Source organism: Dendrobates tinctorius, unplaced genomic scaffold (genome assembly GCF_039654945.1).
Source record: "Dendrobates tinctorius isolate UK_male_01 unplaced genomic scaffold, ASM3965494v1 ptg000009l, whole genome shotgun sequence".
Classification (NCBI taxonomy): Eukaryota; Metazoa; Chordata; class Amphibia; order Anura; family Dendrobatidae; genus Dendrobates; species Dendrobates tinctorius.
The window spans coordinates 10,027,675-10,045,000 of NW_027361677.1; the positions used below are offsets into that span (position 1 = coordinate 10,027,675).

Sequence of the window (17,326 nt, forward strand, 5' to 3'; positions counted from 1 at the left end):
CTACACAACAGGAGTCCAGAGCCTCACATACTGCTTTGCAGCATGTCATTCCTGAGGCTAAGTCCCGCTGCTGCTCCACTGAGCATGCTCATGAGACGATCTCCCATTGGAGCTCGGGAGTCAGGTGCTCAAGTCCTTCCCCTGATCTGATTGGTCCATCTCAGAGATCTGGAAGGTCCCGGCAGCGCACGGCTATAAAAGGACCGCATGGCCGTTTGGCCATGCGCTAGTATAGAGTATACTTGCTATGTGTGAATGGTGACGAATGTGTTATGAATGAGTCACTGAGGAGGAAAAAACAAAAAGCAAGCTAAGCCCAGAAAACTGGAGAGGTTGGTAACTAGCAGACCCCTGATCCTATCCACAACAACTAGCAGTAGCCGTCGAGCGTGCCTACGGTGGTCCTAGACCCCGCGTCACGGCCGGAGAACTAAATAAGCCTAAAGAAAGAATGGGAAAATCTAAACTGCCCCAGAGCAGACCCCAAAGCAATAGACAGCCCCCAACATGTATTGTCGGTGAAACAAGATGAAAACACCGACACAGGTAGAAAGATAGGCTGAGCAAACGATGGGGCCCTCGCTAACTAGAAAGGACAGGAAAGAAAAGCTGCTGTCTGCAATCACGCAAAAAACCCTGCCAAAAAGAATGTCCAACACGTCTGATAGAAAAAGGCCCTGAAGTCGCTAGACTTCAAATCACTATATCAGCACTCAGGTATATTCTGAAGACAGAGCAAAAGAGAACAACTGATCAGAGACAAAATGGGGATTCAGCCCAGTCCCATCCAGGGCTGTCTGAACGCAAAAACTAAGTAAACCAGACAAAAACTCATATGAACAATAGCAGAGAAAACTTAGCTTTAGGGAGGCAGGAACCAAACTGGAAACCAGAAGCCACAGTCAGGAAAAATCCCCAGCGAGAAACTAGGGAGTCGGCTGCCTTAAATCCAATCAGAAACTCCTGATGTCCAATCGCAGTCCTCTTCCTCAGGTGGCCAGTCTCTGCCATTTAGATCAGCTTCATTACCTCCCTTCACCAACAGAGGGAGTCCAGATAGAGAACTCACTACTCCTCTGTCAGCACAGCCAGCTCCATAACCCTCACCAGAAGCCAGAGGCAAACCCGAGAATGAGCTCACAACACGGATGTATGATTCTGGTAACTGACTCATTTGAAACCCCTTCCCTCTGATATTACGTATGTGGTTAGGGAATTAGAGTTATAGTCAGCGCCTGTCAGTGGCAAGCCATACGCCACAGTGCATACCGCACCGCTACACTAGCGTCCGATAGTGTTATGCCTCACGGCACTGTCGTACAGCGGCAGTAGTTAGCGCCGCGCTGCAGTTAGCAGCACTTACCGGCATCCGCGGTAGCGACGCCGCACGCATGGTAGGTCAAGACGGACACCGACCTCTTCCTTGGGCCGTGTCTTGTTACCGTATACCGTGTGTTCAAGCCAGCTGAGACCTGTGAAGCTAACCAGCTCGGCGTTTATGCTTTATTTATACTAAAGCGTCTCTGTGAGTTTAACAGAGTCCGCTCTGCGCACCTCGTGTGACGTTTAACCCGAGCGCAGTATACCGCCATATAGCGAGTCTGCCATTACTCAGCAGCAGTTGTTACACCTACTGCACGGTGGACCCCGGGCGGTGAACGCACTTCCTATTATTTATATTTAATGCGTTCCGCCGTCCCTAACATATATAGCCACACACACATACATGTATATATTACGTAGTCTCCTTTATTATGTATATTGCCGTCCTCTATTGTACAGTGCCCTATCTTGTTATGTACAGTAACGGCCCTTACATATTGGATTATATAGAGCTGTTTTTTATTACATACCGTCCTCTCTTGTTAGCTGTATAATGCAATGGTTGCTGATGGAGCATGGGAAAGCTTTCTTTCTAATGGAGGAGATGATGGACTGGTATTCTTTTCACCAGCTCCTTGATCAGCAGTCATTTTATATCTAGAAAGAGAGGGGACTATATAATAAAAGAGGGAGCTGTGAATAACAAAATTAACAAGAATACACTATGCAAGAGACAGCACTATACATAACAGCAGAGGAAGCTTTATAATAAGGGACGGCACCATACATAACTAGAGAGGATGGTGCATAATAAGGGACGGTGTTATATATAATAAAAGAGGAAACTATATAACTAAGGATGGTGTTATACAGAATTAGTGAGTACACTATATGCTAAGGGACTGTGTTATACATAAAAAGTATGCATACTATATGCTAAGGCACTGTGTTTTGCATAATAAGTATGTACACTATATGCTAAGGGACTGTTAGACATATAGACATAGTAAGTGAGTACACTATATACTAAGGGACTGTGTTAGACATAATAAGCGATAATGTCTTCCTCCACCTCCCCCTGTTCCTAAGGCCATTATAAGTCCCCCTTCCTCCCATCCCAATCCCCCACACCCCTCTTTGTCCTCCTCCCCCTGCATCCCATTATTGTCCTCTCCCCCACCCCATCATTGCCCTCTTCACCACCTCCATCATTGCCTTCTCCCCCACCACTATCTTTTGCTTTCTCCCCCACCACTCCCATCATTGCCCATTCCACCACCACCATCATTTCCTCCTCCCCCAGCACCCCCATTATTGCCCTTTCCACCACCATGATTGCTTTCTCCTCCACCATCCGCATCATCATTTCTTTTTCCCCCACCACCCCATCATTGCCCTTTCCACCACCTCCATCATTGCCTTCTCCCCTACCACCCCATCATTGCCCTCTCCATCACCCCCATCATTGCCTTCTCCCCATCACCCCCATCATTTCCTTCTCCCCATCACCCCCATCATTGCCTTCTTCCCATCACCCCATCATTGCCTTCTCCATCACCGCATCATTGCCTTCATTGCCTTCTCCCCATCATTGCTTTCTCCCCATCACTCCCATCATTGCCTTCTCCTTCACCACATCATTGCCTTCTCCCCATCATCCCCATCATTACTTTCTTCCCATCACCCCCATCATTGCCTTCTCCCCATCACTCCCATCATTGCCTTCTCCATCACCCCATCATTGCATTCTCTCCATCACTCCCATCATTGCCTTCTCCATTACCCCCATCATTGCCATCTCCCCATCACTCCCATCATTGCCTTCTCTCCATCACTCCTACCATTGCCTTCTCCCCATCACTCCATCATTGCCTTCTCGCCATGACATCCATCATTACCTTCTCCCCATCACCCCCATCATTGCCTTCTCCCCATCAACCCATCATTGCCTTCTCCCCATCACCCCCATCATTCCCCTCTCCTCCACCTACACACACACACACACACACACACACACAGCACCATTGACCTCTCTGCATATTCCCCCGCAGCACTACGCATGCAAGCACGCACACACACCACCACTCATCTCTACACACACACACACACACACACACATACATGCATACAAAACACACTCACACATACACACATACATACAAAACACACATACATACATACAAAACACACACACAGCGCCTCTCACCTGTCCGCAGTGTCACCGGTACCCTCGCTTCCTCTCTCTGCCACAGCCGGATGCTGAGTGGTGACGTCATCCAGCGGCACTGCTCTCTGTGTCAGAGACAGGAAGTGCGGGCGACGGGCCGGAAGCAGGGTGGATCCTTGCAGCTACGCTCCTGCTATTTTCTCTTGCAGGCGGTGGAGCTGCTGGGATTGCTCCCTGCCTGCCGTACTTGAGGAAAATCTGGCAAGGGGCCCCTGGAGCCTCGGGCCTGGAGAAACCGGACAGATTACCCTCATTATTAGCCGCCCCGCAGGGGCCCCCTGGAGCCTCTGGGCCCCGGTGCATCTGCACCGGTTGAACCGGCGGTATGTCCGCCCATGCTCTGACCATATCCAGATAGGTGAAGGAGCCGCAACTTCCTTCACTCTGTCCATGTCAATTTATGGTACCTAAGTGGAGTAAATTTTGAAGAATTAGTAGAAGTCAGCTTCATTCTGCCCATGCTCCACCCAATTTGGCGAAGCTGGACGAAACTACCATAAAACAGCAGAAGTTGCAAAATTTTCATCAGAGGAGCACAAAACTTTTGTGGCATTTCAAGGTTTTTTACACCAGGAAATTAGCAAAAAAAACCTTCATACATACAATCTTTATTGATCCATTACAATGACAGCTTTCACTCTCCTTGGAAGGATTTCTCCGAGATTTTGGAGATGTCTGTGGGGCGATTTAGCCATTCGTGCATAAGAACATTTGTGAGGTCAGACACTGATGTTGGAGGAGAGGACCAGACTCACAATCTCTGTTCTACTTTAGTTCCTCCCAAAGGTGTTGGATGAGGTTGAGGTCCCGGCTCTGTGTCAACGGTCATCTTCTTCCACACCAAACCTCCCAAAAACATGTCTTTGTGGACCTGGCTCTGAGCCACAGTCATACTGGAACAGAAAAGGGCCTTCCAAAAGCTGTTGCAAGCATACAATTGTCCTAAAGATGTTGGTATGCTGAAGCACTAATATCCCAATTCATCTAACAGCTTTTGATGAAATTCTGGCTTAAAACTCTTAAAATGTTGGAAAAATTTTGCCCCAGTCCTGGACAGCTCTGCCATCTTTTTGAAAAGTCAATGTATCTTAGCCGAGATTGGCGTGGCACAGGATAGCTAATAAATCCATCGTTTTTTTATGTCACAAACATGGCTTTGTGTGTCATGATGTAGCTGCTCAGCCACGAATTTTCCAATGGGGCGCAGTGTTTGTACTGATGTTATACCAGAGGAGGTCTGGACTCTGCAGTTATGGAGTCAGCAAACACTGGTGACTTTTCTGCCCTATGCTCCTCCACAGTCGGGCCCCCGCTCTGTAACATTACAGGATCTGAGTTCCACTTCTCAATAATATCACTCACTGGGTATGGTGGAAATTTTAGAAGGAAAAAATGTGATGAAGGACTTGTTACCCCGATGGCTCCTATTACAGGACTCCACTGGGAGCTCATTAGAAAGATCCATTCTTTAACCCCTCTCTGCCATCCGACGTACTATACCGTCCATGTGACCTGGGCTTTACTACACATGGACGGAAATGTACGTCATAGCGATCAGCCACGCACACGGGTGGTGTGCGGCCAATCGCGGCCGGGTGTCAGCTGATTCTCACAGCTGACACCCGGCACTAATTGCCAGGAGCGGTCACAGACCGTACCCGGCACATTAACCCCCAGAACACTGCGATCAAACAAGATTGAAGTCCCGGTGCCGGCAGAGGGGCTGAAAGCCCCTCTGCTCTTGTATCAGAGACCCCGCGGCGTGACGCGGGATCCCGATCGCTGCAATGGTAACCAGATGTCATCATGACAACATCCGGGTTACCAGAGCTGAGAAACTTCCTGTCATGCGCAGTGCATGTCAGAAAGTCTCTCAGGTCACTGTGTACAGAGTGCAGTGCTGACATCTTCTATATCATGCAGATGCTGCTTCATCTGCATGCTATAGAAGCAATCAGCTTGCACAAAATGAGTGCCTCATAGTGGAACTAAGTGTAAAAATTAGAATTAAGTTAAAAAAAATTTTTTTTAATAATTGTAAAAATATTTTAAAAAATAAAATAAAAATCAATATTTATTCAATCACTAAATATATATTTGAATTAAAAAGAAAATCTAAACAATGAAAGTACACATATTTAGTATTGCCGCGTCTGTAACGACCCTCCCTATAAAACTGTCCCACTAGTTAACCCCTTTAGTGAACCCCATAAAAAAATAAATAAAAAATGAGGCACAAAACAATGCTTTATCACCATACTGCCGAACAAAAAGTGGAATAGCACGCGATCAAAAAGACGGCTACAATCGCGGTACCGCTGAAAACGTCATCTTGTCCCGCAAAAAACAAGCTGCCATACAGCGTCAACAGCGAAAAAATAAAAAAGTTATAGCTCTCAGAATAAAGCGATGCAAAAATAATTATTCTTTATATAAAATTGTTTTTATTGTATAAGAGCGCCAAAACATGAAAAAATATATAAATGAGGAATCACTTTAATCGTACTGACCCGAAGAATAAAACTGGCTTATCAATTTTAACACACATGGAACGGTGTAAATGCCCCCCCCCCAAAAAAAAAAATTCATCAATTGCTGGTTTTTGTTCATTCTGTCTCCCAAAAATCGTAATAAAAAGCGATAAAAAAATGTCATTTGCTCGAAAATAGTACCAATAAAACGTCAACTCATCACGCCAAAAATAAGACCTCACATGATCGGCACAAGCAGAGAAGAGTTATGAGAGCCATGTTCAGCACCCGGCGCCGGAGAACAGCGCTTACTGTAATGCTTCTTCCCCGGCACCGATGCGTGTCACATGGATGACATCCTTGTGTGTTATGTATATGCACGTGTTCTGGATGTTTTGTGGCCCATGCTAACATTAACAAACGGACATGTCAATGTGTTTTGCCCATGGACACACGGTCCATGGAAACACACTGAGATGTGCACAGACTGATTCACTTGAATAGGAAAATAGAGCTCCGTTCCTCCTGAGTCTCTTCGCATGGCTGCCCAATGGTATAAAATTCTGTGACACACCCATGGAGTCAATATGATCACAGCACCCCTAGATGAATTCATTGAGAGGTGTAGTTCATGAAATGAGGTCACTTAGGCCGGTTTCACATTTGCGCTTTATAGCGCAGCGACGGCCTGCACATGGCCGCCGCTAAGCCCCGCCCCCTGCCGGCTCCCTGCCCGCCCCATCCGGTCATCGCCACCTACTAGCGCACATGGACGCTTGCGATCTGCGCACCCTATGTTTAGCATAGGGTGCGCAGATCGTGCGCTGGCCGTGCGCTAGCAGGATTTTGCCGTGCGCTGCGCACTTTTGAAGGTGCGCCCGTGTGCGCCGAACGCAGCATGTTGCATTTCGGCGCGTACGGCGCACCTACAAAAGTGCGCATCGCACGGCAAAATCCTGCTAGCGCACTGCCAGCACACGATCTGCGCACCCTATGCTAAAGATAGGGTGCGCAGATCGCAAGCGTCCATGTGCGCTAGTAGGCGGCGATGACCGGATGGGGCGGGCAGGGAGCCGGCGGGGGCCGGGCTTAGCGGCGGCCATGTGCAGGCCGTCGCTGCGCTATAAAGCGCAAATGTGAAACTGGCCTTATGGGGGGTTCTGCTGTTTTGGCACCTCATGGGCTCTCCCAGTGGGTCATGGTACTTGCAAACCATAACAGTAAAATCTGGCGCTCCTTCCCTTCTGAGCTCTGCCATGCACCCAAACAGTGGTGTACCCCCACATATGGGGTATCAGCATACTCAGGACAAATTGCACAATAACTCTTGGATGTGGGGGTTGAAAGTGCTCACCACACATCTAGATAATTTTGTTAGGGGGTTTAGTTTCCAAAATAGGGTCACTTGTGGGGGGTTTCCACCGTTTAGGCACATCAGGGGCTCTCCAAATGTGACATGGCATCCAATCTCAATTCCAGCCAATTTTGCATCAAAAACTCAAACGGCGCTCCTTCCCTTCCAAGCTCTGCCATGCACCCAAACAGTGGTTTACCCCACATATGGGGTATCGGTGTACTTAGGACAAATTGCACAACAACCCTGGGGTCCAATTTCTCCTGTTACCCTTGGTAAAATAAAAAAAATTGGATCTGAAGTAAATTTTTTGTGCAAAAAGTGAAATGTTCATTTTTTTTAAACATTCCAAAAATTCCTGTGAAGCACCTGAAGGGTTAATAAACATCTTGAATGTGCTTTTGAGCCACTTGAGGGGTGAAGTTTTTAGAATGGTGTCACATTTGGGTATTTTCTATCATATAGACCCCTCAAAGTGACTTCAAATGTGATGTGGTCCCTAAAAAAATGGTGTTGCAAAAATGAGAAGTCGCTGGTCAAATTTTAACCCTTTTAACTTCCCAACAAAAAAAAATTTTGGTTCCAAAATTGTGCTGTTGTAAAGTAAACATGTGGGAAATGTTATTTATTAAGTATTTTATGTGACATATTTCTGTGATTTAAGGGCATGAAAATTCAAAGTTTGAAAAATTGCGACATTTTCAAAGTTTTCGACAAATTTCAGTTTTGTTTCACAAATAAACGTAAGTTATATGAATGAAATTTTACCACTAACATGAAGTACAATATGTCACGAGAAAACAATGTCAGAATCACCGGGATACATGGAAGCGTTCCAGAGTTAAGACCTCATAAATGGACAGTGGTCAGAATTGTAAAAAATTGGTCCGGTCATGAACGTGCAAACCACCCTTGGGGGTAAAGGGGTTAATAAATGAATGCCAATAGCAAGGAGGGGGGCTGAATGTTATACACCTGTGCCAATGGCACTGAATGAAAGACCGGAAATCAATTATTAAGAGGTGTGGCCCAATACTTGCATCCATATAGCGTTTGAGGAGAGGCACATTCTGTTTGTGGTGTACATGGATGGTCATCCTGGTGGTAAGTAGATTTATGTATTATTTTTTATTTTATTTTTAGGGTGTATTCATTACATTGGAAAAATAACACTGACCTGTGTATGAAGGTGTGCTTCATTTCGCACTCTGATCCCGAGTTACTGCTTTGTGCCCTTTAAATTCAGATGTCTAGAGCCCAGATAAATGCTGATTGTCTTCTGTAGATCCTGGACTTGTCTGGATATATTTCTCAATGCAATTGCGTTAGGTCTCTGATCAAATAAGAAATCACATGAAAGTCCGGACTCTCGGTGCTGCAGTCGGTTACCCGTGTGCGCTCTTGTGTCTGAGTCATCCGTTTTTCTGCAACAATTGTTGGACTCCCTCTGCTCAAATCTGTGTACCCTTTCCTTTATATGAAGTGTCTAGCGTAGTCCATATCCTGCAAGGTGTTTTTTAAAGTGACAGATGACCCTTTTTCTTGCTCCACAGCTCTTGCATAGGTCTGCTTCTGATGCTGCACCTCTAAGGCTATGTGCACACGGTGCAGAAACAACTGCTGGTTTTTCCGCGCGGAACCGCAGGTAAAGTGACCTGCGGTTTCACACCTCTACTATGTTAAAGGTGTGAAACCGCCCAAACAATTGACATGCTGCGGTTTGTAAACCGCGTGGGAAAAAAAACGCACCGTGAGCACAGCGTTTTTGAAAACCCATAGGGTTTCATTGTACTGTACTTGGTCTGCGGAACTGCTGCGTTTCCGCAGGGCTGAAACCGCTGCGGAAACGCAGCAGAATCCGCAACGTGTGCACATAGCCTAAGGGTACATGGGACTGCAGTCTTGGGCTTTGTACAGACCAGACTTTTTGTTTGAGTTTTCAGAGACTGTTTTTTTTTTTTTTTTTAAATTTGGAGTTTTGCCATTTGGCCAACTCTTGCTTTGTTTTTGCTCCTTGAAACACTGTGCTCGTAACCTTTTATGGAGTTTTCTGCTTTGGAAACTAGTGTTCCGCGGCTGCCGCTGTTCTGGGAATTTGTTAGCGTCTTTAGGACTAACACTACTTCGACTCGGGCAGAGTTGTCAATGTGTCATTAGTGCTGCAAATAACAATAGACACTGCGAACAGTGTTGGAGACTTGGTGCTGGACCTGGGGAGAGTGAGTAAGGCGCTTTTTATTAAGCCAAGCCTATTCAGTCACCCTCCCCAGGTCCGGCACTAAGTCTGTAGCACTGATAGCACATCAGCAGTCCTGCAGCGAGCGAAGCGTTTTTAAAGATTTTTTTTTTTTTTTTAATAAAGCGAAGTGCAGAAGTGACGGTTTTCCATATAACTTCAGCATGATCTACCACCAGGTGGCAGTATCGCAGCAATGTTAAATGCGTAACGTCTAAGGGTATGTTCAGTAGCAGGTGCGCTGTGGTTAACGTTGCGTGGCTGAGAACTAATGGCAAAAATCCACAATTTTCTGTTAATATTTGTGGTTTTGCCATTTACCACAGCCATTACCAGTAAAGTACTTGCTGTTTTTTTTTTTTTTTTTTTTTTTCTATTCTTTGCTCCCAGCACGGTGTGCACGAGTGATTTTTCAATAGTACTTGTAATGGAAGGCAGCTGTGCGGAACGCCGGCAGAGCCAGCCACGTCCGCAATTCGTGGGCTTGCTTTTTAGCGCTGTCGGCCATAGGGCTCGTTCACGTTCAGTCTGTCTTTTTTCCATGTGCCAAAGGGACCTCACATATATGGGGTAGGTTTCATGAATGATGCTTAAAAAAAAAAAAAAAGCGCAGCATGATCCATTTTCAGATCAGATTTGCCCATTAAACTCAATGGGTGCACTAAGAAAAAAAAATAAAAAATCTAAATAAAATTTTGCCCTAGATACACCATATGGTGTCCATTTTTAAGGGCGCCATTGAAATTAAGATCAGAAACTGTAATTGGTATGTTGACGACACTGGTAAAAAAAAAGTCGTCTTCTGCATGAAGAAGGCCCAATTTTACATTCGTTGCTCTGATCTTGGCCATATGGTTACTATCACTACTGACCACTGAAATAAGTGAAAAATCCCTGAGTTTTTTTTTAATGTGTAATTCTGAATTTTATTGTTTGACAGTATTTTATAAATCGTGAAATAGATACTTGCAATACCTAAATAACTCATAGCCGGTGCCGGCCCTCCTGGGTCTTGGCCACCCGAATTGCCGGAGCAGTAGATGTGTTTGCTGAAACGGCTGCCGTCAAAGACTCCAGTGATGTCTGTGGTGCATCTGCTTTGTTGTTTCCCTTATTACACATCTTACTGAAATCATAAATGACTTTATTATAGATGCTAATGTGCTCGGTAATAACCTTCCAGGAAGAACAACTTGCTCTGTCTTTCCGTATGCAGGTCCTATTATTAAAGGGTTATTCCTGTCTTCCTAGATGGGATAGAGCTTGTGAAAACAATCATTTTTGCCTGTTACTGCTGAAATAACGTGCAGGTGCTGGGTATGTCACCATGGAACAGAGACAGACCAACAGTTAAAGGTTTTTTTTTACAAGGGTCTAAATCTCCTCGCAGGGAGCTAACAGTGGGGGTTAAACTGGCAAGAGAATGATTAAACAACTTTACCTACTTTTCCTAAACCGTTATCAGTCAAAGATAATGGTGATAAACGGGTATTCGTGCAACTTATCAGTCTGAAGAAATCTTGCTTGAAGGTTCGTCATCTCCAACGTAGGCGCCGACAGCAGCGGCACTTGTAGTCTCTGTAAGGCTATGTGCACACGCTGCGGTTTTTGCTGTGGATCCGCTGCGGTTTTGGCCACTGCAGTTCTGCAGACAGTGGACAGTAGCATGTAAATCTGTGATTTACATTTCGCTGTGCATATGCTGTGGATTTTTAACTGCGGAAAAGCTGCGGTTTTGAATCCGCAGAAAGAAATGACATGTCACTACTTTTCTGCGGATTCTGCTGCGGTTTACCATCTCCTCCATTGTAGGTGATAAACCGCAGGTAAAACCGTAGGTCATTTTACCTGTGGTTCCACAGACCAATCCGCAGCGTGTGCACATAGCCTTAGAGGGTAACTGGGATCTTCAGGGTTAAGGTGCAAGGCATGGAGACACTGGAACAGACTGGGTCTCCCCTGCTCTGAGTCTCTGCTTCCAAACTAGCAGTCTCTCTGATGGCACAATGATCAGTCTTTTTGTTAAGCTTCTCTGCTGGAACGTCACTCAGTCTCTTGTCAAGTCTCTCTGCTGGAATCAGGGGCTTCGACCTGTCACAGCGGCCACCGTGACTCTGCCTGTGGGTCTGTCTGCACAGTCAGGAGAACGTCTTCCTGTTCTCACTGGGGACTCTGCATTCACGTACAGACAGCAGTGTATGTCCCGACCTCCAGTCTTATCTCCCTGGCTGGGAGTTCTCCCTCCTCTCCTGTGTGCAGCTGTGACCTGCTTTCTCTCCTGCACATGCTGCTTTGACCTGCATGTGCCTTCTTCGTGCCCTCTGTCTGCACTGCTTCCTGTCCCGCACAACTTCCCGTTCCCCACTGCTACTCACAGGCCCATGATGCGTTTGGTCCAGGTACAAAAGTGCCCCCCCCGCCAACCCTACTGCGCAGCTATATGGTTCCGGACACGGAGCAGAGGAGGCAATCCCTTCCTGGTTCTACTCGTGCTTCACCCCCTTACTGCTTATTAAAATTTGCAACCAATCTTGAGATATTAACACTTTGTTTACAGCTCGTTGCCTAAGAAACCGACCACTGCTGCTTCCTAGCTTGTAGGCGCTGCGCTGAAGCTGGCCAAGCTTGGAAGTAAACGTGTAGTCCGTACAATGTTTGCCAGCTACAAAACTGTGCTTACAAGCTTAATAGAAAAGTGCTTGTAAGCACTGCACATGTTCTGTTTAGTAGCAGTGGTCGGTCTCCATGGCAACTAGTTATAAACAATAGACAAGTGTTAATATCTCGAATGGCTGAAAATTCAACTTTTGTTACCGTTCTTTATAGCCTTTGGGTGAGGTCAAGTGTTTAAGTGGGTTTAGGCTGCAAAAAGGGCATTGTATGTTGAAAATTTGAATCCCGCCATTTCCTTGAATTCTATACACGAGACACATGTCATCCAACAGTAGCCACATTTTGTCACCAGAAGTGATGAGAGAACAATGATCTGCCATCATTGACTTCGGTGTGCTTGAATAATATGTTCCGGTCCCCGCGTCTGCATGTCTCGCGGCTGTTTGATATCCACAACATAAGCAGGGATTGTCTAACAGGTGTAAGACATGTGTGGCGCCCCTGAGGCTCAGTCGCCACAGAGGTACTGCACCTTCTCCTAAGGTGTAGTGCCCCACCGCCTAGGTAAGTTGGGAACTCCTTTCCACACTCCAACATCTGCATCCCACACACAGGATAGTTCAGTAGGTCCACCTAGCAGCTTCAGGCTGGGGGTAGCAGAGCACCCTTCGTGGAACCCTGCTTTGTAACACGAGATGTGCTGGGAGGTGGGTGGAGTTAATATAAAAGAGGGAAAGGTTAGAATTACAGGTCAGTCTGGAGGGGGGGGCGGAGTCCCAGAGAAGGTCAGTCTGACAGTAGGTCAGGCTGAGGGGAGCTCAAGGCAGAGGAAGACAGTCAGTCAGGAGAGGCTGAGGACTGTTCTTGGTGGAACAAGCCCCTAGAAGAGAGAGATAGAAGAGAAGGAGAAAGACTTAGACCTGCAACCTAAGCTTCCATAAGAAAGAGAAGGAACAGCGTGGAACAAAGGAAAACAGAGGAGTTGTGGGTTGAGAGAGTACCCTGCCTATAGGTTCTCAGCGCAAGGCCGGGGCCCGGTCCCTGAGGTTGTATGGACACTTATGGTTCTGCAGCAGACACCGGTGGAGTAGTTGGCTGTAAATGCACTACTCCCATCCAAGACTTGGGACACAACAGCAACCGATTCGCGAGCCAGGACTCAGAGAGGAGTCCCTGATAGAGGCCACAGCTGTCTGGCATACAAGTAGAGACTAGGAACACCTAGAGAGAGGCATTCCAGGGTAACTGAGTACTGGAGTGCTTCGCACCACAAGGCGCAATAGAGGAGTCGTTCAGAAAGGCACATGTTGGCGGAGTGTTGGAGAGGAGAACCCTGACTTGCACGGGAGGTTGATTGAGTCTCTTCCCCGGAGGACACGGCATGGAAGCGGGCACCAGTGGTTACCAAGAACTGTGAGTAAAGCGTTGAAACTGCAAGCCCTGGTGTCCTCCATTCATTTGCCGCTAACACCTTCAGCACCGTTACATCTGGGTACCAGAATCTATACCATTCTGCGCCTCTCCTCATCCATTGCACCTACACTGCCCTGGGACTACAGCTCCACCATCTTTGCTGCACCACACCATCAGTCCCAGTGGATCTGCACGCAGCGTTGGCTTACCATCTCCCTTGCCAAACACCATGGGTGGCGTCAAGAACTATAATATCCATATAAAGTATACTATAAACATCACCGCCATTGATATTGGGCGCCCAGGGCCACGGACGGGGTCACCGCTGCTGTGACACCTTCCCCCTGACACCGGCCCGGTACCGAGTACCCCGCTGCCCTGGGTGTCAGGGGTGACCCACATGCAGATGTGGGGACTCTAACTTATTATTCGCGGAAGCCACTGATGGCACCTGAGCATCATCGTTAGCTCATCACTAGTCACTAGCACAGTAAGGGTGTCATCAATTGACCAAAAGAATCACAATCTCCATTTGGCGCCTACATCACCATACCCACTCTGCCCATAAAGAAGACACCGCTAAAAGGAAGCAGTAGTCAATATTGCGTTGTATGGGTTGTTGTTTTTTTTACGCAAACGTTCAATCAGCATGATCCAGGAAACCGCTTGTAAGAGACCCTATAATCAAAAGTAAGAGGGGACGCCTATAACATAAACTACTTTTGTAAAGGTTATAGGACTGGATAGATTTTTATTTTTTTATTGTGCTTTTAGCATCAGTTACAGGGTGATAAGTATCTGCTCCCACCTCCACACATCATTGCTACTGAAGGCTGAACGAGGCGGAACAGTGGTGGTAACCTTGTGCTGTTTTCATGCTTCGCTCGTAATTCCCGATTGCAAGGGAGGAGTGTGGTTTAACAATGGGATTGTGAACATTTTTAACTTCAGGGTGGCCCAGTTTCTTTAGTCTCTTTGGGTTTTTCCTTCTATAAAATTCTGTTTTTGCAGTTCTGGATACAAGTAAAGCTCGATATATGGTGTGAAATTCTTCTGTTGGCAGTATATGCCTTACGGTGGCCTGTGATGGATATTCTAGGTTGATATCGGTTGATGAATATTATTTTTGGAGGGTTGGTCATTTACGATGGCATCATCTGATGTGCGCCCTGTGAGTTGACATTGGTGATGAGAGAAGGTGCTGGGATAAGGTGTTGTTCGAGCATGCTCATGTGCTGAGTGTCTTCGGCGTGCTCGAAAAATGTTAGTCCCCGCCGCTGTTCGACAGTCACAACAGTGTATGGATTTCATGTTTGTTCATCAATCCTACATGTGTTGCGGCTGTCGAACATCCGTGAGACATGCAGCCGCGTGGTCTCTTAACATTCTTTTCGAACACGCTGAAGACTGGATAGCACAAAAGCATGCTCAGATGGCACTCCAGTTAACATATCTTTTATCAGCGCTTTATCGGTCCGAATAAGGACAAAGGGACGTTAATTTGGATTTAGTCAGATGAATTGAAGAATACGGATATGTTTAACACTTGGAAAGCTCTTGTTACTATATGTCCATATCCAATTTTTTATGTAGATTCCAAAAATAACTTTGGGCTGATGCAGATGTCTGAACATGGACCACAATGCATTGACTAGCCGTGGGTCTCCTGGCCCGAACATGACCACTTTATATGTCTGAGGCTGTGACGCTCGGCCTGGGAGAGCCCCGGCTAGCCCATGTCTTGGGGGCCGTACACTAATCGGTTTGCAAGGACTTCTGCGTGAGCCCTTCTGCACGGTTCAGACAGTCCTATTGAAAATTGGGCCAGTCATGACCACAAATTGCTGACATGATTTGGTTCCATGTGCTTGTCTGCATTGATTGAATACGTTAGCCTGAAAAGTATTGCGTGTTGCAAGTTTTGTTTTGTTTTAATCCCCAAAGAGCGCTGGTCCCTGCAGAAAATCGTCCATGTACACTTGCTATAACCGGACTATGTATGGTCTGTGGTGCACCCAGACCGAATATACATATGCTCATCCCTTATAGACAATTTATCACCATTTTTTCCTTGTCATGATCTGGTCGATAACCCTAAATTTACCCATTCCTGGGCAAAAAAACATCTCCATACTACTTGTCACATAGAACAATGACTCGTGTCCTATTTTGAAGGCCTCTGTCAAACTTCTTTGATCGTCTTGCGGCGTTCTTTTAGACTATTTTTTTTTTTTTTTTGCCGCGGATTTGAGGAGCCTTGCACTTTAGGCGTAATTGCTTTTTTTTTTTTTTTTCTTGCTGAAACCTTCTGGTGAATCCCATTTTTGCCTGGTCTCTGAGGCTTCAGAGACATGTTTTTTGGAGGATTTCATTTGATTTTAATAAATATATAAATAAATATTTATACTGTATATATTATGTAATAAGTGTATTCTGCATGCCATAACATCATTTTTATTCAAATAAATAAGGCAGCATTCTGTAGCGCCATAGCTTGCAAACATATAATATGAAAATTGAACTGTATCACTGCACTAAATATATGAAAATCTGAGTGCTTGGCATATAAACTGGCCAATTCATGTGTACCTGGAAGCCATGTTAAGGCGATTCTAGTCTTCCAGGACCTAACACTACCAAACCTCTTAAGTGTACTTCACACATAGCGAGATCGTTGGCGAGATTGCTGTAACATCACAGGTTTTGTGACGCAATAGCGACCTCGCCAGCGATCTCGCTACGTGTGAAACATAGCGGCTACCAGCCCCCCGCTGCGATGTCGCTGATCGTGCTCGAATGTCCTAGGCCATTTTTTGATCGTTGGTGTTCCGCTGGCCAGCATGCATCTGTTTGGCGCCATAACAATGACGAGTGACCTCGTTGGCGGCTCAGAACTCAGGGATGCAGGTGTGATTTTGCTTTGTCTTTCCAATGCCCCCTCAGCTCTGATTGGTGGTCTCAAATTAGGATCTTTGTAGCGTTTCCTTTTATAGGTCCGCTATCAATTATATGCAATCATAACATTTAACATGTACAGTTATATTAATCGTATGTCCCCGTGTCAGTGACTGTGGATCTGTAGTAATTGCAGGTACATGGGATGCAGTGACGAGACGGGAGCCGGAGTGAGCTTAGAATCAGCGTCGGACTGGAACACCTTGGGCCCACCAGAGAAAATCATTCTTGGGGCCCACTATGTAGCTGCATAGAGTTAAATACCAGACCACCAATTATGCGGTAAAACACGCTAATATCTGGGTATAATATAAGGTTGTACATGTCTTAATTATGTAGCAGGAGTTGGGGTAGCCCCCTCATAGAATATAAAGCAGCCCCCTCACATAGTATAATGCAGCCATCTCATAGAATATAATGCAGCCATCTCATAGAATATAATACTGCCCCCCTCATAGGGTATAATACTGCCCCCCTCATAGGGAATAATGCACCCCCTCATAGGGTATAATGCTGCCCCCCTCATAGGGTATAATACTGCCCCCCTCATAGGGTATAATACTGCCCCCCTCATAGGGTATAATACTGCCCCCCTCATAGGGTATAATACTGCCCCCCTCATAGGGTATAATACTGCCCCCCTCATAGGGTATAATGCTGCCTCCTCATAGAGTATAATGCTGCCTCCTCATAGGGTATAATACTGCCCCCCTCATAGGGTATAATACTGCCCC

General features: G+C 46.2%; 2 protein-coding genes across 12 annotated transcripts in view; one reads left to right on the forward strand and one right to left on the reverse strand.

Moving 5' to 3' along the window:
- Positions 1-8,857, reverse strand: part of WWOX (WW domain containing oxidoreductase) — a 1,101,136-nt gene extending 1,092,279 nt beyond the window's left edge. For 4 of the 9 annotated variants that reach the window (XM_073582652.1, XM_073582695.1, XM_073582687.1 and 1 more), the window contains exon 1: positions 8,553-8,853. In XM_073582652.1, the coding sequence (XP_073438753.1) occupies positions 8,553-8,575 (23 nt within the window). In that variant the 5' untranslated portion in view covers positions 8,576-8,853. Of the gene's footprint in view, positions 1-8,552 lie in introns of all 9 variants that reach the window. The other 5 variants (XR_012233619.1, XM_073582662.1, XM_073582703.1 and 2 more) reach the window with 4 other exon arrangements.
- LOC141096232 (uncharacterized) overlaps positions 8,328-17,326 on the forward strand; it is a 119,987-nt gene continuing 110,988 nt past the window's right edge. For 2 of the 3 annotated variants that reach the window (XM_073582738.1, XM_073582746.1), the window contains exon 1: positions 8,328-8,479. Coding sequence is in view for 1 of the 3 variants with exons in the window: in XM_073582754.1 (XP_073438855.1) it covers positions 8,465-8,479 (15 nt within the window). In the remaining 2 variants the exon portion in view is untranslated. The remainder of the gene's footprint in view (positions 8,480-17,326) is intronic. The other variant, XM_073582754.1, reaches the window with a different exon arrangement.